This window comes from Hemitrygon akajei, chromosome 1 (genome assembly GCF_048418815.1).
Source record: "Hemitrygon akajei chromosome 1, sHemAka1.3, whole genome shotgun sequence".
Lineage (NCBI taxonomy): Eukaryota > Metazoa > Chordata > Chondrichthyes > Myliobatiformes > Dasyatidae > Hemitrygon > Hemitrygon akajei.
The window spans coordinates 188,808,534-188,830,431 of record NC_133124.1 but is presented as its reverse complement, the minus strand read 5'-3'; the positions used below and the strand labels follow the sequence as shown (position 1 = coordinate 188,830,431).

The 21,898-nt window shown below is 42.2% G+C and overlaps 1 protein-coding gene across 3 annotated transcripts in view; it reads left to right on the top strand.

Moving 5' to 3' along the window:
• Window positions 1–1,390: 1,390 nt before the first annotated feature.
• The window catches only part of LOC140733538 (cytosolic purine 5'-nucleotidase-like), a 112,915-nt gene continuing 92,407 nt past the window's right edge, over window positions 1,391–21,898 (top strand). For all 3 annotated transcript variants that reach the window (XM_073057017.1, XM_073057008.1, XM_073057002.1), the window contains exons 1-3: window positions 1,391–1,811; window positions 11,809–11,882; window positions 17,428–17,545. In XM_073057017.1, the coding sequence (XP_072913118.1) occupies window positions 1,678–1,811; window positions 11,809–11,882; window positions 17,428–17,545 (326 nt within the window). In that variant the 5' untranslated portion in view covers window positions 1,391–1,677. The remainder of the gene's footprint in view (window positions 1,812–11,808; window positions 11,883–17,427; window positions 17,546–21,898) is intronic.

Below are 21,898 nucleotides of genomic sequence, written 5' to 3'. Positions count from 1 at the left end.
TGCAGGTCACATTTCTTCAAGTACACATCCAAGAATGTCAGAGGAGTTGCAGGATGGAAAAAGGCCACTTGATCTACTGGGTCTTGACTATTTCCTTGTAAGAGAAATCTGCCTAGCCCTATTTGCCTGCTTTTTACTCCATGGCCCTGCATGTTCTTCCCTTTATTCAGATTGTTTCTGACTGCAGCAGTTGAATTTGTAAATATAGCTCAGTGTATGAACGTCTGACTTAATCAGTGAGATGCAACACTCTGTCTGTAGGGGAATCTTCCAGGAATCTTACACTTTATGAGAAGGGGAATATTTCACATTTACCTAGAAAGCCTGATTTATTTTCCCATGACTGATCTCTCTGAGGAGTAAAACATTCCTTGCTCACTTCTGGCCGTTACTTTCAGAAATAACCCCAAATCCTTTGAATTGAGTCTAATCCTTTAATCCCCTAGCCATGCAAGCAGCTGATAAGAATTATATTCCAACAAATACCAATTGAAAAACTTTTTACTTATTTAAAGATATAGCACAGTAACAGGCCTTTCTGGCCCAACGAGCCATCACCACCCATGTAACTAATTAACCTACTAACCCATACGTCTTTGGAATGTGGGAGGAAATTGGAGTACCCGGAGGAAACCCACATGGTCATGCAGCAAACGTAAAAACGTAAAGACAGTAGTGGAAATGAGCCCGAGTCGCTGGTACTATAATAGTTCTTTAGAAGGAATTTAACTTCATGAAGTGCTGTTTCCACAGTGAAATCTTAATGTCCAATAGGCATTTAAAATTATTTTGGTAAAATAAAGGGCTTCATGAAAAGTAAGTTAATGGTAGAATCTTAGTATCAGGGAAACATGCAGCTCAGAAATAGGTCCTGATGACCCAACTCGGTTCTGTATGTGCTTACTCTCAAAGTGCAAGTTGAAAGTTGCACAGCAAGGGATCTGAGTAATTTGGGCGTCTGATGAGATTTAAAGATTAGGGAATAAATACAGCAAAAGCTGGGAAGGAGGGTAAATTTTTTAAAAAAAAGCAAATTGAATGAAAAGTCCATGGGGGAAGAGGAATAAAATAAAAGAAAATTGGATTTACAGAGACATAAAGATGAAAATCTGAATTTAAATTTGCCTTGCTTAGCATTAGCTGTACTATATAACAATTTTTGTTGTCTTGTTTTCCTGTATCAGATACTGTGCTGTGCTAAATTAAAAAGTGGATTAAGTATTTATGATAGCAAGTTGTGACGTGTAAAATTAGTTTTGGACTTAAGGTGCCTGAGATGGAGGAACAGAGAAAACTTAAAATGATTCATATTAAAAATAGTTGTCCTCCAGTTTGTGGGAAAACTTTGTGACATTGTGCAAGCTTTTATCCAGACTTGAGAAAGGTTCGCAGAGTAGTGATAGTACTGGGGCACTTATTTTGTCACGCAGTCATCAGGAGGTTGGGAAGGGATTGTTCGATTTACTGCAGCAGCTGCTGAAACGTGCTGAGTTCCATGTCAGGCCAAGCACACAGCTCTTCTGATAAACTGGAGGCTCTCTGCTGAGCTCGACTGATAGTGCATCAGGAGTGGCAAGCTAGAACATAATTGACCAATTTCTGTTGGAACCCTCGTAGGATAAAGATTGACTCTCCTCTTCTCCTCGCAGCAAGCAAGTTTGAAAGTGTGCAATAGGCATGGGGAGTGTAACAAACGAATTCTTAGATCAAAGCAACCAGTCCTCCCCTCAGGAAAATCACTTCAGCTTCCGGAGTGCTGGGGACTACCATCATATTGATTATCGGCTACTGAAACGAGACTATCACCACAGGTAAAGATGTTCAATGTAATTCAAAGAATACAGTTTAATACAACGAGACAGTAGTTTCAAATGCTTTTGTTAAAAGTTTAAATATAGGTGCAGTGGGATATTTTGGAAAAAAATATGAAATCCTCAAAGAGAAATTGTTTTCCTTTTAAGGTCTCTTAATATTAAAACCCACAGATTCCATATTGAGTTTCAATATGCACAGTGAGCAATGTAATAGCTTCCTCAGTCATTGCAGTGCCTCAGATATAGTTACAGTTTGTTCACTTATTTATACCTGTGTTGAATTAAAACCTATGATGTTACAAGACTTTGTATTCCAATAATAGTTTTGCTGCTACACTGTGTTAAGTGGGTTTGATTTATTTTGCAATGTGCAGAGTTGTTTCGCCTGAGGGTACCACATCACTTGGCACTGAAGCTTTAAAGGGCATTGGTCAGGACACATTTGGACTATAGTGAGTCGTTTTATGTCCCATATCTAAGGAAGGATGTGGTGGCATTGGAGAGGGTCCAAAGAAAGGTTTATGGGAATTATTCTGGATAGAAAAGGGTTAATGTAGGAGGAGCATTTGATGGCCTGTACTCATTGGGGCTTAGAAGAACGAAGGAGAGATTTCATTGAATATTAAAAGCCCTAGATCCGTGGACTTGGAGAGAATGTTTCCATTAGTGGGAGAGTCTAGGACCAGAGGGCACAGCCTCAGAATGCAAGGCTGTCCCCTTAGACAGAAATGAGAAATTTCTTTATTTCAGGGGGCATTGAATCAGCTGGCGGTGGGGGGCGACAAGTCATTAGGTATATTTAAAGCGGGGATTGATAGGCTCTCGATTAGTAAGGGGGGGGAATCAAAGGTTACAGGGTGAAGGCAGGAGAATGGAGTTGAGAGGGATAATAAATCTCCCATGGTCAGATGGCAGAACAAACCTGATGAGCTGAATGACTTTATTCTGTTCCTAAATCGTATATTCAACGTGACACAGCTTTCCTGCTTATGTTGTACATTTTGATTCTGAGAATACTCTGCACCAAATATGGCTGGGAGAGAAAAAAATCAAAGTTCGAAGTAAATTTATTATCAGAGTACGTACATGTCACCACGTACAACCCTGAGATTCTTTTTCTGCAGTAATACTTAGTAAGTCTATAGAACAGTAACAGTAAACTGTAAACACCAGGAACTGTTAACTATAAACAAACTATGCAAATGCAGATATAAATAAATAGAAATAAATAATGAGCATGAAGTAACAATATAACAGAGTAATTAATGAGCATCATTATCCCCTTTTATCCTGATGGTTGAGGGGTAGTAACTGTTCTTGAACATGATGGAGTGAGTCCTGGGGCGCTTGTACCTTCTACTTAATGACAGTAGTGAGAAAAGAGCATGGCCTGGGTGGTGAGGATCTTTGATGACAGATGTTGCTTTTCTACAGTAATGTTTCATGTAGATGTGTTTAATGGTTGGGAGGGTTTTACCCGTGATGTACTGGGCTGAATCCGCTACCTTTTGCTGGGTTTTCCAGTCAAAGGCATTGGTGTTCCCATACCCGGCCATAACGCAGCCAACCAGCACACTTTCCACCACACATCTATAGAAGTGAGCCAAGGTTTTCGATGGCATGCCGAACCTTCACAGACCCCTGAGGAAGTAGAGGTGCTGTTGTGCTTTCTTCACAGTAATATTTATATGATGGGTCCAGGACAAGTCCTCTAAGATAGTGACACCCAGGAATTTAAAGTTACAGACCCTCTCCACTTCTCCAACTCTGATCCTCCAATGATTACTGGTTCATGGACCTCTGGTTTCCGTCTCCTGAAGTCGCCGATCAGTTCCTTGGTCTTGCTGATATTGAGTGAGAGGTTGTTGTTATTACACCTCTCAGCCAAGTTTTCAATCTCTGTCCTATATATTAGAAGTTATTGAAGCAGAATTTAAATGTGTAGGCACAGTCATGTGCAAAGTGATGGTCACCTTTTTAATTGAATGATAGGAAATTAAATAATGAAATTAAAATTAGATTGTCTATTAGATTTTGCAGGTGATGGGGAGGAGATATGTCTCTACCGATGAAGGTGGAAGGTGCTCCTTCCCTCTGCTAGCCTGCAAGTCTCCCTTGGGCAAGGTGCTTAGTCCATCCCCCCCTTCCCTTCGATCAGGGTCACACGAAGCACATGGGAGCAGGTGGTGGATGGTTGTACGAGCAGTTGGTGCATATCGCAACTCCTGGTTATGCGACCACAGGCAGACAATCTCTGAAGAGTATTGATAATGGCTGGGGTCCCCTGTGTTGTAAAGAGACTGCCCAGAAGAAGGCAATGGCAAACCACTTCCCCAGAAAAATTTGCCAAGAACAGTCATAGTCATGGAAAAACCATGATCGTGTATGTCATATGACACGACACATAATGAATGAACAATTAGACTCTGAAGTAAATGCGTACAACTTTAAAAATCATAGCCATCTTTGAAATTACTCATCGGGTACAGAATCCACAGGAGAGCTTGGAGAGAGAAAATGCAGCCACAGTGGCAAGTGAGCTTGGGGTACAGAGAGAGTGAATGAGACTGAATGCATTGCTCTACGGAGAGCCACCTTGCACTTGGTGGCTGAATGGCCTCCAAGGAAATAAATGAAGTTTGAGAAATTGCTCCAAGGGTTTAAGAATGGTTCCAAGTGGAAACACTTCGGGAAAGTTTCCTTGCAAATTTTTTTTGGTAGTTTTTGGTACAGTTGATCTCTAAATTAGATATAAAGCCATTTGGAGAACAGAAATTCACCAATACTCAAAAAATATTTACTCAAAATAAATTCACCAATACTCAATACTCAAACCAATACTCAAAAATTTGAGATGTGGAACAAAATCACTCCGATGGAATTTATGTTAAAAGAAGCAAATAAATAATTACAAATTTCATTTTCTTCAACTCAGATTTCTTGACACATCTTAGCATCGCAGAAAATTACAATGCAGACCATTTGTTTGGAATGCAAGCCCTCTTTGCCCAGCGGGGGGGGGGGGGGGGGGGAGATTGCCTGTATAGTGCTAATTCACTTAACGTGAGTGATTGGTGCCTTCTTTTGAGCATGTTTCAATGTTGTAGGGTCCTTTCATGCTTAATGGTCTTACTTTAGTTTCCTAGTACAAAATTACAAAACACAGAGGAAAACTTTTTGAATATTCTTTGGATATCCTAAAGTAGTATTTCCTTTGCAGTCTAGAAAGCATTTGCAAGCAGCAAGTTTACACTATCAGCCCAGTTACTAGAGACTAAAGATCTGATTCAATGATGCTGTTTGAGGGATAAATATAATCCAGCAGACGGAAGAGCTCCCATGTGCTTTCTCAAAATACTGCTCATCTGAAGTCAACATCTGGTACAATAAGTACTTTGGAATGTTGTATCAGCAGGTTATCTTCAGATGAGAATGCTGGTTGAAATTTTGTTCACAAATCTCTGGGGTTGCATTTGTACCCATGATCTTTGAACTGGGGTGCAAGTGGTGACAACTGTGTTAAACTGAAAGCATGAGTGAGGTACTCTGACTAGAGGTCTGATTGTGTTGTCAAGGTTGCCATTTCCCTGAAACTGCGTGTTATCAGGGTCACTCCCAAACAGCTGATATTCTGGTTGATCTCCAGGGTTTTGCCTATCCCTGTCACTGTTATCAGGACAGTAATCCAGGGTCTGGCCACAACTGATAATTCGCCGTCAGCAATCCCACTATAGATTGGATTTATGGGGATCTTTTCTGAGCAGTGTGACTGCTATCAAAGACTTTCTGACAGTTTAATTGCTCAGTGTTCCAACACCACCAAATATACAAGTTGCTGGCGGGACGGTGGATCTGTGGAGGCATAAAAACAAGAGATTCTGCTGGAAATCCCGAGCAACACGCAGAAAATGCTGGAGGAACTCGGCAGGCCAAGCATATTCTATGGAGAGGAATAAACAGTCAATGTTTCGCGCCGAGACCTTTCAGCAGGACTGGAAAAGAAGGGAGAAGAAACCAAAATAAGGAGGTGGGGAGGAGAAGAGAAAGAGTATAAGCTGGCAGGTGATAGGTGAAAGAGGTAAAGGGCTGAAGAAGCAGGAATCTAGTAGGAGAGGACAGTGGACCATGGGAGAAGCACAGAGGGGAGGTGATAGGCAGGTGAGAAGAGAAGGGGCAAGAGGAGAGCGAAAACAGAGTAGGAGGAGCAGATAGAAATAGTAATATATTTCAAAGGCATGTGTGTGTCTTGGATAGAAACCTGCAGGTAGTGGTGTTGTCCTGGAGCTGAAACCCTTCTCTTCCTTGGTGATAAAGATCACAGGTTGGGGTGACGCTGTCAGAGTAGCTAAGCAAGGAACTCCAGTGCTTTCCTTGTGAAACAATTCAGCATTTGGCATCTGGGCTCGGGAAGAATGTCAAGCAGAAAACAATTTCCAATGCAAGTGGGATATTAGAAAACCAGAGAAGGAACAAGCAAGGAAGGCCTGAAGATCCTTCATAAAATTATAGCTGGAACTTTTTTGAACATTTGGAACATTTTGAACAAATTGGAACATTTGAACAGTTCCAATGTTCCAAATGCACAACTGGAATATTGATGCATTTCAAGACACCAAACAATAAGGAGATTTATAGAATCAGGACTGAGAATTAATTCAATAGACAGTAAGACCATTGAAATAAGAGCAAAGTCAGATCATTTGATCATGGCTGATTTATTATCCCTTTCAACCCCATTCTCACACCTTCACACTGTAACCTTTTGATGCCCTTTCAAAGCAAGAACCTATCAACCTCCACTTTAAATATACCCAATGACTTGGTCTCCACAGCTGACTGCGGCAATAAATTCCGCAGATTCACCACCCTCTGGCTAAAGTAATTGTTCACTCATCCCTGTTGTAAAGGGGCATCCTTCTATTCATAGAGAGCTGGATATCTGAGAGGAACAAACTTGTAGGACTATGTGGGAAGGGTGGGGCATGGTACTTGTTGGATTACATGCACAGAACCAGCGGGCTGAATGGCTTCCTTCAGGGTTCTATCCATTTTATGATGGAAACCCACTCTAATTTCCTATAACATTTGGATTGCCAGGAGTGCATTTTGTAAGTAATTCAGTATGCTATCCTAAGTGCTAGAAACTTCAAAATGCTGAGTACTTGGATTTACAGAGGGCATTCCTTGAATTTCTAAACACGATAAAGATCAGTCAGCAGTTGGTAGGTCAACGTCCACTTCAGAGAGATAAAGATGTCATTAACTGTTTCTATTATTCAGATTCAAACAGACTTTATTAAATGGTCAGAGGTAGTAAATTTCATTGTGGGTTTGAACTGTGAAACGTGGCCAGGCAAAATTAAGTTATTGATCATAATTTGCCAAACTACTTTTAGCAACTGGAATCAAGTGAGATGTTCAATCCAATAGTACAGCATGCATTTTCAGCTCTAGTTCTTTCAAAGAAAATCCCAGTTAGCTCTAGACGTTGTCTTCCCCCCTTTATTCCCCCCCCCCCTTCAAGCGGGGAATCTGCTTGCCTTTCAAAAGATACTTGTCAACCCACATTCACCAGCCTATCAGACAGTGCATTCCAAATCCTATCTGCTTGTTGACTTTATTGAGTGCTCTGTTAACTTAGCCAATAACTCTCAAGGATTTGTGCACAAACGTCCCCCTGTTTTTGCAAGCTCAATAAAATGACACCGTTGCCATACATTATATCTTCTCCTTTTCCCCAACAAGACTTGAGATTTTCCTTATTTTGTTGAAGTAACTTTCAGCCTGCATGTGTTTCCTGATCCACTAGTGTGTCAATGTCTTCACTGCTTGCTGCACTTCCAGCTTTTGGGTCACTTTCACATTTCAAAATCCGGACAGAAATCCAAGTGATTTAAAAAACCCCCGTGCTCCTGCTACTAAACCCTGAGTTACACAGTAACAAGTTTCATTCTATTTCAAAAGGGAATGATTCGCAAAAACTCCATTTTCTGTGCTTTGAGAAACACAATTTACATGCTGCCCTTTAATCCCCTTTAATCCACTACCAACAACTCTGTGATCATCGATCATATAGTATGTCATCAGATGTTTCTTGAAAGTACTTTTTCTTCTAGTTGGGCTTGAGATGAAGGATGACTTTCTCCTACTTTGATCTTGTGGGTGCTGATGTGGCTGATGGGATCATTGTGGAAACCTCAGATATTTCCAGAGGCAGGGCACGTGTGGCTGACGGGACCAGCGGCTGAAGGGTGGGTACTTAATGAGGTGGTCTGCTCCTTCTTGTATGGGTCAGAACCAGGTTTATTATCACTGACGTATGATGCGAACTTCATTGTTTTGCTGCAGCAGTACAGTGAAAAGCCATAAAATTATAATAGATTACAAAAATAAATTAAAAGTGCAAAAATAAAAGAATAACGGGGTAGTGTCCATGGGTTCATGGATCGTTCAGAAATCTGATAGTGGTGGGGAAGGAGTTGTCTCTGAAACCTCCTCCCTGATGGTAGATCAAGAGAAGGGCATATCCTGGATGGTGAGGTCTCTCCTGCCCCGACCTGGATCCCAGTGATCTAGGTATTCGAAGCCCTCTCTCCTATATCAGCTCTTCAGCCACACGTTCAACTGTACTTTCTTCCTATTTCTGGCCTCATTAGCATGTGGCACAGGGGCCTCCTTGGACAGAAAATCCTACAAAGAGTGGCTCTGGCCCTTTCCGTCATGGGTAAAGCCCTCCCCACCGTTGAGCTTACCTCTAGGAACCGCTGTCACAGGAAAGCAGCATCCATCATCGGAGACCCCTAACCACCCGGGGGTGCTCTCCTCTGGCTGCTGCCATCAGAAAGAAGGTGCAGGAGCCTCAGGACTCACATCACTTAGTTCAGGAACAGTTATTAGCCCCCAACCATCAGGCTCTTGCACCTAAGGAGGTGACTTCACTCAACTTCACTTGCCCTATCATCGCTCTTCATCTCATGTTCTTGAGATTTATTGCTTATTTATTATTATTATTTCTTTCTTTTAGTATTTACAGTTTGTTGTCTCTTGCACGCTGGTTGAACACCCAAGTTGGTGTGGCCTTTCATTGACTCTGTTATGGGTATTATTCTATGGATTGTTGGGTATGCCCCACAAGATAATGAATATCAGGGCTGTATATGGTGATGTATATGGACTTTGATAATAAATTTATTTTGAAATTTGAAATTTAGAGGTCCTCCTTTTAAACTTACTGTTGATCTCTGAATTCCCTTTGCAGGACTTTGTCTTTCTTCCCGCATATGTTGTGATATCACCCTCCCCTTTCAGAATATGCCTAGTGCCCTGTATTCTCTCAGACATCTTTGACCCCGGCACCTGGGAGGAACACAGCAAGCTGAAGTCTCATTCAAAGGCACTGGAGTGCCTATCTGTGCCCCCGGACTATAGATTCCACTTCTCAGCTTCCCCTGTTGCTCAAGAGGGCCAGTTTTGGTGTCAGTGACTTGGCTACTGCTGGTGCTTTCCTCTGAAAGGTCACTCCACCACCTGCCCAGCAACAGCATCCAAAATGGAACACAAGAGATTCTGCAGATGCTGGAAATCCACAGCAACGCACACAAGATGCTGGGGGAGCCCTGAAGTTCAGGCAGCATCTGTCCTGATGAAGGGGATCGGTTTGAAACATCAACACTTTATTCCTTTCCACAGATGCTGCCTGACCTCCGGAGTTCCTCCAGCATTTTGTGTGTGTTGCTCTATTGTCCAAAACAGTATACCTGATTGAAAAGGGAAGGACCACAGGGAATTCCTACAGTACTTGCCTTCTCCTACTGGTTGTCACCCATCCATCGGACTGATCCTGCATTGTGACCACCTCCCTGGAATTCCCGTTTCTAACATTTTCTGCCTCATGCAACCTCTTCGGCGAGTCCAGCTATCGCTCCAAGTGATGCATGCAATTTAAAAGGAGCTGTGGCTGGATACAATTTCTGCAAGCGTGGCTGTCACCTGATCCCCTCGCAGGAGGAGCATCCACTCCACTGACTGCCATTTCTACCCCTAATTTACTACAAGCACAAAGGAAAAAGAGTAGCCTTCCCTTGACTTGTTGGACCTTGTCACCACCTAGCCAAAGCCTCCGTATTTGACCTCAGACTCAGCACTTCCACTTCACAAACAGCCCTGTTTGCTGCCCTTTGCTATAAGCTCCTGAGAACATGATGCTGGTCATTTAAAAACTGAGTGGTTTGTTGGACCAGTTCAGTGAGCAGTTCTGGAGTTGACTGAGTAAGTAAGGCAATTTTCCCATAAGCAAGTGAAATAAATGGTATTTTGATTCAAGAGTTTCAAAGATTCAAAGCACACTTATTATGAAAGAATGTATAAATCATACACCTCGAAATTTGTCTGCTTATAACAGGTGCAAAGCAAAAAACACCAAATAATCCAATCTTAAAAAGGACCAAAAGCCGCCACCATTGCACAGAGAAAGAGAGAGGAAAATAAAACACACAAACCAGCAGCATTCCGAACTGGACTGAGTCCCAGATTTGCTCCCGGAGCAGCCGTGGTAGGCCCAAGCCTAGCCTCAATCCCCAGTTTTCACGCCAGCGGGGTAGAAACGCACAGCAGACAGATCAGTTCACAGCGTTTGCACCGTGGAGAAAGGAATGAACACTTGGGGGAGAGAAAGCAAGATCAGCCTGACCCTTGCCTCCATCTTTGGGCTTCCAGTCTGTCTGACCCTTGCCTCTGTACTTGACACTCGGGCTTCCAGTCTGCCTGTCCCTTGCCTCCATCTTCGGGCTTCCAGTCTGCCCGACCCTTGCCTCCGTAACTGACAGTCGGGCTTCCAGTCTGCTGGCGATAAAATTTGGATTTACTAATTTGGATATGGTTTTGAATATTCTAGATTATCATGATAATTATTTATCCAGATTATTTAATCACAGTACTGCAGGTGGAATTTGTACCTTTGGTTGGATTCATCAGGATTAGAATCATTAGGATTATGATTATGATTATGACTGGTGCATGGAATGGTTAAGGCTGAACAGTCATCTTCTTCTTCGGCTGTCCATCAATTTCAGTGTTGACTGAGGACTGGACAAGGTTGTATGGAAGACCAGCAGTTGCCCATGCTGCAAGTCTCCCCTCTCCATGCCATCGATGTTGTCCAAGGGAAGGGCTCTAGACCGATACAGCTTGGCACTGGTGTCGTCGCAGAGCAATGCGTGGTTAAGTGCCTTGCTCAAGGACACACACACAGCCTCAGCTGAGGCTCGAACTAGCGACCTTCCAATCACTAGACCAACGCCTTAGCCGCTTGGCCACACACCAACACATAACAGTCATAAGACTTTTGATAATGGCAGGGAGAAGGGTACTGAGTCCAGTATAGATGGAAACCATAGTACAAGGCTGAAGCTGGTACATAAAGTGAAACAAGATTAATATTGGTACGTACAGTGCTCATACTGTACCTTAAACTGGTTTGTATGATGTCATAGCACAACTAGAATGTGACTGGGACCACACGAGCCTTGTAGTGGGGTGGATGAAATTATTTTTCTCCAGTCCTGAAGAAGGGTCTCGTCATGAAACATTGACTGTTTATTCATTTCCATAGATGCTGTCTGAGCTGTTGTGTTCCTGCAGCGTTTTGTGCACCTTGCTTTGGATTTCTAGCATCTGCAGAATCTCTTGTGTTAACTATTTTTCTCCCAGTCTAGATTCTCTACCAGTAGCAATTCCGACTCCCCATTCGTTTCAGCTTCCCTTATTCACCAATACAACATGAAAGCCAAGAGAATTCCTCTTAAGTTACAACAAGCTAATTTATAGAACCAGTGCTGAATGGCCTTCTATGATATTTTATTTGATATTGACACATCTTTGTTCAAAGATGCTATACTCTTGAAGAACTCTTCTGTAAATACTGTCAGTGGACTTGACTTACCCGGTACTTTTTGTGCCCATTTGAGAATTGCATCTTTTTCTGTTTGGTCTGTAGAGTGTTTGTGAACAGGAGCCTGGAACTTGAGAAGATTAAATGTTTTGGATTCGACATGGACTATACATTGGCAGGTAGGGACCATCAGCTTTCATATCTTCAACACCACTTATTAAACTTCATAGCTTCAGTGACCTAGTGGGAGAAATCAGAACCCTTGATACCAATGACCAAAGTAGACAGCATTGAGCCGTGAGCTCACTGCAGATTCTGAGGGGGTTTCCCAGTTTGTTCTTTAGCAGGAGTCTCAAACTTGAATACAATCTTAGGAGAATTGTAGGGTTGATTGTACAAGTCTGAGATGAAGGAAATTTTTCTTACTGTTGAGTTGCAAATCTTTTGGAATCCTCTACCCAGAGCATTGTGAATGTTTTGCTCTCAGTGCAGCGATTATTTCTGCACCGGTTGTCCAGGCATGATGTGCATGACTCCTGGCAGTGTTCGACTAAAAACGAAGCTGCCTGACCTGCTGATCTTTGCAAACATTTTCTGTTTCCAGCATCTGCAGTTTTTGTTTGATTTTCATGTAGTCAACGGCTGGGGACGGGGAGGAGGTGGGGAGGTTAAAAAGCAGAGATTAAGACTGTGAGACATTAATAGCATTTGCTAGAATGTTAGAATGTTAACACAAACAACTTAATAAAATGTATGATGTTCAGAGGAACCCGATGTCCACAGTTCATGGAATCTCCTGGACTCTTCAAAATGAGCAGCTTATAATGTCATAAAGTGTTTATGATGCCAGGTTGAAGAAGTCTCTGAACAAATCCCATGTCACCTGCAGAACCAGAGGAGCCAACACACTTGCCCCCTGTTATCCAACCATCAGAAACATTCGCCGTGCCATCCTACGCCCACACTTTGGAAAGTCTGATCACTTGGCTGTACTTCTACTCCCGCCATATAGGCAGAGACTAAAGACCACAGCACCAGTGGTGAGGACCAAGAAGGTATGGTCAGTGGAGGCAGAGGAGCACTTACAGGACTGCTTTGAGTTGGTGGACTGGACAAAATTCAGGGACTCATCTTCAAATCTGAATGAGTACACCACAGTTGTTACCACCTTCATCAAGATGAGTGTGTGCCTTCGAGAACATACCTAAACCTAAGGTCATGGATGAACCGGGAGATTCATAGTCTGCTGAGGGCTAGATCTGTGGCACTCAAGACTGGTGATCTAGAAATTTACAGGAAGTCCAGGTCCATCTTACAGGAAGCCTTTTTGAGGGCAGATAAACAGTTCTAATTGAAGCTAGAGATGTCAGCTCTGGCAGTGTTTGCAAGCCATTACTTCCTACAAGGTGAAACATAACATCATCAATGGCTGTGATGCTTCACTCCCAGATAAGACCATGGATATAGAAGCAGAATTAGGCTATTTGGCCCATCAAGTCTGCTCCACCACTTCATTATGGCTGATCCATTTTTCCTCTCAGCCCCAATCCCCTGCCGTTTCCCGGTATCTCTTAATGCCCCAATCAATCAAGAATCTATTCATGTCTGCCTTAAATATACATAAAGACGTTGCCTCAACAGCTGCCTGTGGCAAGGAATTTCACAGATTCCCCACTCTCCGGCTAAATAAATTCCACCTCATCTCCATTCTAAAGAAACGTCCCTCTATTCTTAGGCTGTGTCCAATGACTTTAGACTCTCCCACCATAGGAAACATCCTTTCCACATCCACTCTCTCAAGGCATTTCACCATTTGATAGGTTTCAATGAAGTCACCCCTCATTCTTCTGAATTCCAGTGAATAGAGGCGCAGAGAAGTCAAACACTCTTCATATGACAAGCCATTCAATCCTGGAATCATTTTCATGAACCTCCTTTGAACCCTCTCCAGTTTCAGCAGATCCTTTCTGAGATAAGGGACCCGAACTGTTCTCAATACTTCAAGTGAGGCCTCACCAGTGCTTTATAAGTTCTCAACATTACATCCTTGCTTTTATATCCTAGTCCTCTTGAATGAATGTTAACATTGTAGCGCTGTGTGTAGCGACACGCAGTCAGTAAGTCATTTTGAGACTAGTTTATTCAAACTTCGCGGCGCTGGCATTTAATCCCTAGCGCCCACCCTCTCTGGGCGGAAATGACATCTGAGGTGCATTACCAAAGTCTCTCCCCGCGCGCTGGCTATTTGTGAGCCAGTTCGCCTGCGCAGAAAGTGGGTCGCCACATAACCCCCTCCCCCCCAGAACCGGCGATACACCCCCCAATGTCCTCAGTCTGGATCAGCCTCTGTTTGGGAGGTCTGCCTCTGCCCCGCGGTGCCTGAAACTCGACTGCCTGCGCCAAGTCCACATGGGCTGGTTTGAGTCGGTCCACCGTGAAAACCACCTCTTTCCCCCCAATGTCCAGAACGTACGTGGACCCGTTGTTGTTGATCACCTTGAACGGCCCCTTGTATGGCCGCGTAGCGGTGCCCGGTGTCCGCCCCAGCGCCCGCCCTCTTCGGGTGGAAATGACATCAGACGTGCATTACCAAAGTCTCTCCCTGCGCGCTGGCTATTTGTGAGCTGGTTCGCCTGCGCAGAAAGTGGGTCGCCACAACATTGCATTTGCCTCCCTCACCACAGACTCAACCTGCAAATTAACCTTTAGGGAATCCTGCACAAGGACTCCCAGGTCCCTTTGCAACTCAGTTTTTTTTTGTATTTTCTCTCCATTTAGAAAATAGTCAACCCTTGCATTTCTTTTACAAAGTGTATGATCATACACTTCCTGGCACTGTATTCCATCTGCCATTTCCTTGCCTATTCTCCAAGTCCTTCTGTAGCCTCTCTACTTCCTCAAACTACCTGCCATCTTTGTATTGTCTGCAAACTCTGCAACAACACCATCAGTACCATCATCTAAATCATTGACATATAACATAAAAAGAATCGGTCCCAACAGAGAACCCTGTGGAAAACACTAGTCACCAGCAGCCAACCAGAAAAGGCTCCCTTTATTCCCACACTTTGCCTTCTGCCAATCAGCCACTGCTTTATCCATGCTAGAATATTTCCGGAAGTACCATGGGCTCGTAGCTTGTTAAGCAGCCTTGTGTGTGGCACCTTGTCAAAGGCCTTCTGAAAATCCAAGTAACCAATTCTCCTCTGCCTATCCTGCTTGTTATTCTTAAAAGAATTCCAACAGATTTGTCAGGCAAGATTTTCCCTTGAGGAAACCATGTTGACTATAGCTTATTTTATCATGTGCCTTCAAGTACCCTGAGACCTCATCCTTAATAACCGATTCCAACACCTTTCCAACCACTGAGGTCAGACTGACTGGCTTATAATTTCCTTTTTTCTGCCTCTCTCCCTCCTTCAAGAGTGGAGTGACATTTGCAATTTTCCAGTCTTCCGGGACCATTCCAGAATCTAGTGATTCTTGAAAGATCATTACCAATAACTCCACAATCTCTTCAGCCACCTCTTTCAGAACCCTGGGGTGTAGACCATCTGGTCCAGGTGATTTCAGACACTTCAGTTTCCCAAGAACCTTCTCTCTAGTAATGGTAAGTTCACACACTTCATGACCCCTGACACCTGGAACTTCAACCACACTGCTAGTGTCTTTCACAGTGAAGACTGATGCAAAATACTTGTTCAGTTCATCTGCCATTTCCTCATTCCCCATTACTACCTCGCCAGCATTGTTTTCCAGTGGTCCGATATCTACCCTCGCCTCTCTTTTACACTTTATCCACCTGAAAAAACTTTTGGTATCTTCTTCAGTATTATTGGCTAGCTTACTTTCATATTCCATCTTTACCTTCTTAATGACATTTTTCAGTTGCCTTCTGTTGGTTTTTAACATCTTCCCAATCCTCTAACTTGCCACTAATTTTTGCTCTATTATATGCTGCTTATTTACTTAATTTTATTATATATCTCTTATTGTAATTTATAGTTTATTAAAATTATTATGTAGTGAAACATACTGCTGCCACAAACCAGCAAAATTCACAACATATGGCAGAAATATTAAAGCAGACTCTGATTCTGATTTTTTGGAAAGTGTAAATCCACCTGAGTACTAACAAGTGGGATTCATTGAACAGCATTGGGAATCACTGGTATTTTAGATGATCAGGGTGTCAGTGATGTGGGAATTGGGTGGGAATGAGGACTATACCGGGAATCAGGGCTATACTGAATGGTGGTTGAAAATTTTTTTAAAAACTGATGATGCTGGATGTCTGAAATAAATGCAGAAAATGCAGGAAACACTCAGCAGGTCAGGCAGTATCTGGAGGGAGAAACAGCTGACTCTGAAGAAGAGTCCTGGACCTGTAACATTAACTATTTTCCCTCCTCTTGCTGTACTGAATTTTCCAGCATTCTCTGTTTTTATTATGGAATGGTGGGTCTGGTTTGAGGGGCACAAAGAGTCATGCAGAACAGAAGCAGGGTCTTTGACCCAACTGGCCCATTCCAACCATGACACCATCCAGTCTAGTTCCATTTGCCTACAGTTTGGCTCATATCCCTCTAAACCTTTCTTATCCATATACCTGCCCAAGTGTCTTACATATCATTAATGTACTAGTCTCAACCACTTCCTCTTTTTGATGTTAATGTTTTACTGCTGGAAGGGCCGGGGTTGGTTTTAATCCCTGACAGAAAAGTAGTGAGGTCCCAATTATGGGATTTCTCCTGTCTGGTTCAGATGAGGGTACAATAGCAATGTCTAGGAAGCACGGAGACAGAAAATGTATATAAATAAGCATAGGAAAGAGAGCTACAGCTTATGGGAAGAGAGATGGGGTCAGTTTAGAATGGGATCCTAATTTGCACAGGCTGAGTGGGCCTGTATTGTCCATATTGCCTACAAAATAAAATGGAATTGTAGCAATGTACTGAAAAGGAAGTGGTCTTCATTCCAACCAGAATTTATTAACACAGGAGCACAAAATTATCAAAAGCAGTTTAAACAACAACCATGTTTATGTCTGCAGAACAGTTCATTGCTCTGCAGGAAAGACATGCTCATAGTTATCAACCTTGTTCCCAAACGTAAACTCCCAAAGCAGCCACTCTGTTCATTCCATCACTGCAAGGCATGACTTGGAGCAAGAAGGACTTTTAAAGATTTTCTCCAAACTGCCTTGATAAAGTGTGGCCTCCACATTGGACCCATGGGTCTGAAACTCGGACCCAATGGCAGGTCAAGATTGAGAACACAGAACATAGATAGGGAAGAAGCTGGAATCTTTGCAGGACCACAGAGAAACCATACAAAAATACTGGAACAAATGTAGATGATCCCAAACATGTCATCTGTCTGTCGTTTCAAACCCGAGCCTGTAGGTCCCAAATTGGCCACAACAATCCACTCAGCCATATCAGCCACCTCAGAACACACAGCACTGGAATGAGCACATCATATCTGGCCTTGAAGAATTGCCTGATGTGGCAAAACAGAAGATTAAATAAACACTTACCAGATAACTGCTTAGCATATCTTTAGTGAGAATGAGCACCTTAAATTTAAGACGGTAAAACATGAAACGAAGTTTTCCTGAGCCAGTTTGATTTCTTTTTCATGCCGTTGTTGTAAGGCAGATCTTGTCTAATGAGCTGCAGTTGATAATACTGTTACGACATTGAAATGTTTTTGATTTTACAGTGTACAGATCTCCTGAGTATGAAGAGCTATCCTTTCAGCTGATGGTAAATCACTTGGTCTCAATCGGATACCCTCAGGAATTGCTTCTCTACACATATGACCCAACATTCCCCACCAGGTAAAACTCATTTCTTGACATCCATAATAAAAACAGAAATTGCCGGGAAAACTGAGCGGTTGGAGTTCTTATGGAGAGAGATGTTGGTGAAAAGCCATTTAATTGAAACATTATTCCTATTCCTCTGCCTGACCTGAGTATTTTCAACATTCTCCATTGTTAATTAGGATTAATAGCACATGCTGTTTTTTTAGGTTTTTTTTGCTTTGGAGTTCCTGTTTTCCAGTCTTTGTAAGGCTGTGCACCTGGGATATATCAAATGCTCTGATATTTAGTATTTAATCTGTTTGATCCCTTATGGGAGCTGGGTAGTACTCTGCTCTCATCCTGATCAGTTTGTGGTGTCTGAGATAGAATAACTAAAAGGAATTTTTATTTCTATAAGTTTCATATTTAAAGTTTTAAATAAAGAAGTCCCTGTAAACGAGATGAAATGTAAGGCTAGGTAATACAGCTAAACTTCTTCTGGAGAGAGAAAATACAGTCATTGGTGCAGCTTAGAAACAGGCCATTCAGTCCAACTTGTCTCTGCTGACCAAGGTGTCTTCCTGGTCTTAATCCCATTTGCAAATGTTTGGCCTAAACCTTTCCCATCCATGAGCCTGTCTAAATATCTTTTAAATGTTGTCATTACACCTACTTCTACCTCCTCCTCTGACAGCTTGTTCCACGTACACACCACCCTCTCTGGGAAAATCTTGCCCCTCAGGTCCCCTTTAAATCCAGGAATAACACTGCTAAAGAGGATGATAGCCAAATAGTGATTGGTCCTCCATTGACAAGGCTGGATGAAGTAAAAGATTTCGAATAACAAGTGCACATTGAAAGTCCACACTCAATTTTCGTCCATAGACAATAGCAATCAAGTTGACAGATGTATCTTGCAGCTTAATTGTAAATGAAAGAGTATCTTATTCATCCCACACCACAGATGTAATTACATGTGATTTTTTGAGAAATGCGGCTAACTTGATTAAAAAGTACACTAAAATGATGAAAAGTGCAAATATGATAGATGGAAGGACATTTTGAACTTCATCTGAAATCATTGGATGTGTCGAAGTAAAGACAGTGAACAATACCAGCCAAGGTCCATGAAGTTCTTTTTCTCAAATACTTCTTTTGGGTAAAGTGGCTTTCTATCAGTAAGGAAATGCTAAGGCAGAGCTCCTTTTAAAGAATGACTCTTTGATTTAAAAAAAGAATATGAATCAGGTTTCATATATGACTTGAAACGCTTTTGTGTCCGCAGTACGGTGCAAAGACGTAACTAGAAATTACAAAAAGAAGTAAATAATGCAAAAAACAGGAATAACAAGGCAGCGTTCATTGGTTCAAGGACCATTGAGAAATTTGATGGTGGAGGGGAAGAAGTTGTTTCTGCATTGTTGAGAATTGCTCTTCAGGCTCCTGCACTGAAGAGTGCAGGTGTGCTCACAAGGCGTGCTCTCTAAACCAGGGCTGAAATGGCTAGCACGAGAGGACACAGGTTTAAGGTGCTGGGGAGTAGGTACAGAGGAGATGTCAGGGAATAAGTGCAGGAGCCTGAAGAGCAATTCTCCACAATGCAGAAATTTGATTTCTAACAAAATGTCCCGAGCATGAACGCGAGTTTCATTTGCTTGTTATTCCCTCTTCAGTGATCTGTGTAGTCCTCACATCAGGAGTGTGAGAGCTGCAGGGATCGTTGAAGAAGGAACAGAAAGCAGAGAAAGTCGAAAAAGGGAGACAATGGGTGAAAGAAGATGATGGGGAGAGATTGTGAATAGAAATCCAGTGAATCTGACAGCAAATAGGACATCTACAGGAGTATACATTCCAAGAGTGGAGTCACCTCATAAGAAGTTCTGCCTGTGGTATTTCACCAGCCTGCATGTTGCCCTTGTCTTTTGCCAGAAATTTTCAACAATGTGTAACTAATGGCGTCTTGGAGGATGCAGCTATCAGTGTGTTCTGCCTGGAGAATGCTCAGTTTTGCTCAGTTTGTAGCTATGCACATAAGTACACAAGATCCCTTTGTGACTGGGATGTTACAGAGATCCACCCAGCTGAATGGATAGTTAAAACTTTCGTGCCTATCCACGCTTAACATCAAGATGATTTTTTAAAAATTCTACAGCATTCAATATTACTTTCTTTTCCATTAATTGTATTTTGTTTGTTTAATTTGTGGCTTCAGTTAATGCCATTTTGACTACCATGTAATACAAGACAATACACTAATATTAAGTGTCAACAATTTCTTTTCTTCCACAGATTCTGTTTGATCTGCTGGGTTCCTCCAGCATTTTGTTTGCTACACAATGTTTCTAATTGGTTGCATCAGTTCATGTTGACTGCAGCAACTACTACAACATAACGGCTGTTAATTTATGAAACTACTCATCATTCTTAATATATTGGAGTTTACTGTAGGCATTCAGCAGAAGTTGACTCAGAATTATTGATAGACTCAAATTGTATCTTATAAACTTCGATGAACAATATTACATGAACCATAGGAATTTGGATGGGCATCATTTAAAGTGAAGTAGAGAACAGAGTTGTCACGATAGCCTCCCACACCATTTGCACATGATGAAGCCCTCATCTTATTTATGCATCATGTTTGTTCACCTGGAAATACACAATCATATATTGAGTATGACTGAGTCCAATGAGCAGTAATTATTTGTGATGGAATTGCCCACGTAAAAATTAATGAGGTTTTCAAAATTATTGTAATGTGAAGAAGGATCTAGTGCTTTACTGGTGTATGTGACGAATATGCTCTTCTCGGGCTCCCAGCGGGTACAGGTATCGATTTTAACCAGTGTCTTGATGACAAACTCTGCCATCTTCATCAGGGGTGATGCATGGGCATGTCTAGTCCGATGGTATTTATACCCACGTCGTCCATCCCTCCTGATTGGTTAGTCCTCATCCAATCAGGTTTCCACTGTCCCACCCTGTTTACAATCAAATTCCTAGAAAAACTAGAGGAAAAGAATTTTAACAAAGTTCTCACCCGAAGTAAGAACTGGAATTCAATTGCAAACAAGGTGGTATAGCAAAAACCTGATTGGATGAGGACTAACCAATCAGGAGGGATGGACGACGCGGGTATAAATACCACTGGACTCAACATGCCCAGGCATCATCCCTGTTGAACATGGCAGAGTCTGTCATCAAAATGCCGGTTAAAGTCGAAGACCAAGAAGAGCTGATTCATTATTGTAATATTTTAAGAGGGTTCTGAATAAAACTGTGTGTATTAATTGTGATTTTGGTTGATCCATTTAGGATTAATATTAAAGAAGAAGAGTTAGAAGAATTTCTTAAAACTTATTAACCATGGTAGCATAGACTGGCTTATTTAAGGCAATATATTGATTGAAAGGAGAATCAGATGAGAGGTTGAAAAAGAAGAATGCAGGCAAAAGGTAGGCAGTAAAATGAGAGTCGAAAGCTATACTTGGAGAACCAACACAGTTAAAGTCACAATGACTTCTTTAACACTGTTCGACAAAATATTTTGTTTGTATCTATCTGTGATCAATTTTCCAAAGCTGCGTGTGTGTGTGTGTGTGTTGGTATGTGGGCTGGGAGCAAGGAAAGCTCCAAGGCATATACATATTGATGTGTGTGAGTAACTCATGATGTGACAGTGGCATCCAGTCGAGCAATTAGACAGTGCTGGAAAATAATGGAACAGCAGCAGAGGTGTGTCTGTCAGTCCTTTGCGTCTACTCCACCATTCAGTAGCAACCTCGGCCTCAATCCCACTTTACTGACCTCTCCCCATACCCCTTGTCTCCACTTTGAAGATATTCTATCTCCCGAGCTATCTCAAAAAGAGAACTCTAAAGATTCACAACCCCCAGCAACAAGGAATTCCTCATCATCTTGGCCTTAAATGGGCAGTTCTCCTTAGCTCTAGATGCCATCACTAGGGAAAGCAACCTCTCTGCATCATCCTATAAACCTCCGTCAGAATATTATATGCTTTAGTAAGATCATTTCATTTTTCTAAGCTTCAACGTGTATGGATCCCAGCTTCTGATTCTTTCTTCAGACTTCGACCTTCTCTATCCAGGAATCAAGCTAATCAACCTTCTTTACTCTGCCTGCAATACACGCTCATCCTGCCCTAACTACAGAGACCACATTGTACACAATGATTCATAGGTGGCCTCGCCAATATCTGCCCGTTATGCCGCTGACGTTTAGGGCAACAATGAAGGTCCTCCGTCTCTGACGGTGTTCAGGGCTTCCTTCATAATGTCAGTAGCTTCCTCTTGGTTTTCATTACTGTCACTCATGCAAATCCTGGGTGTCGGCTTGGGAATACCATCACGCTCAGATGTAGAAAGA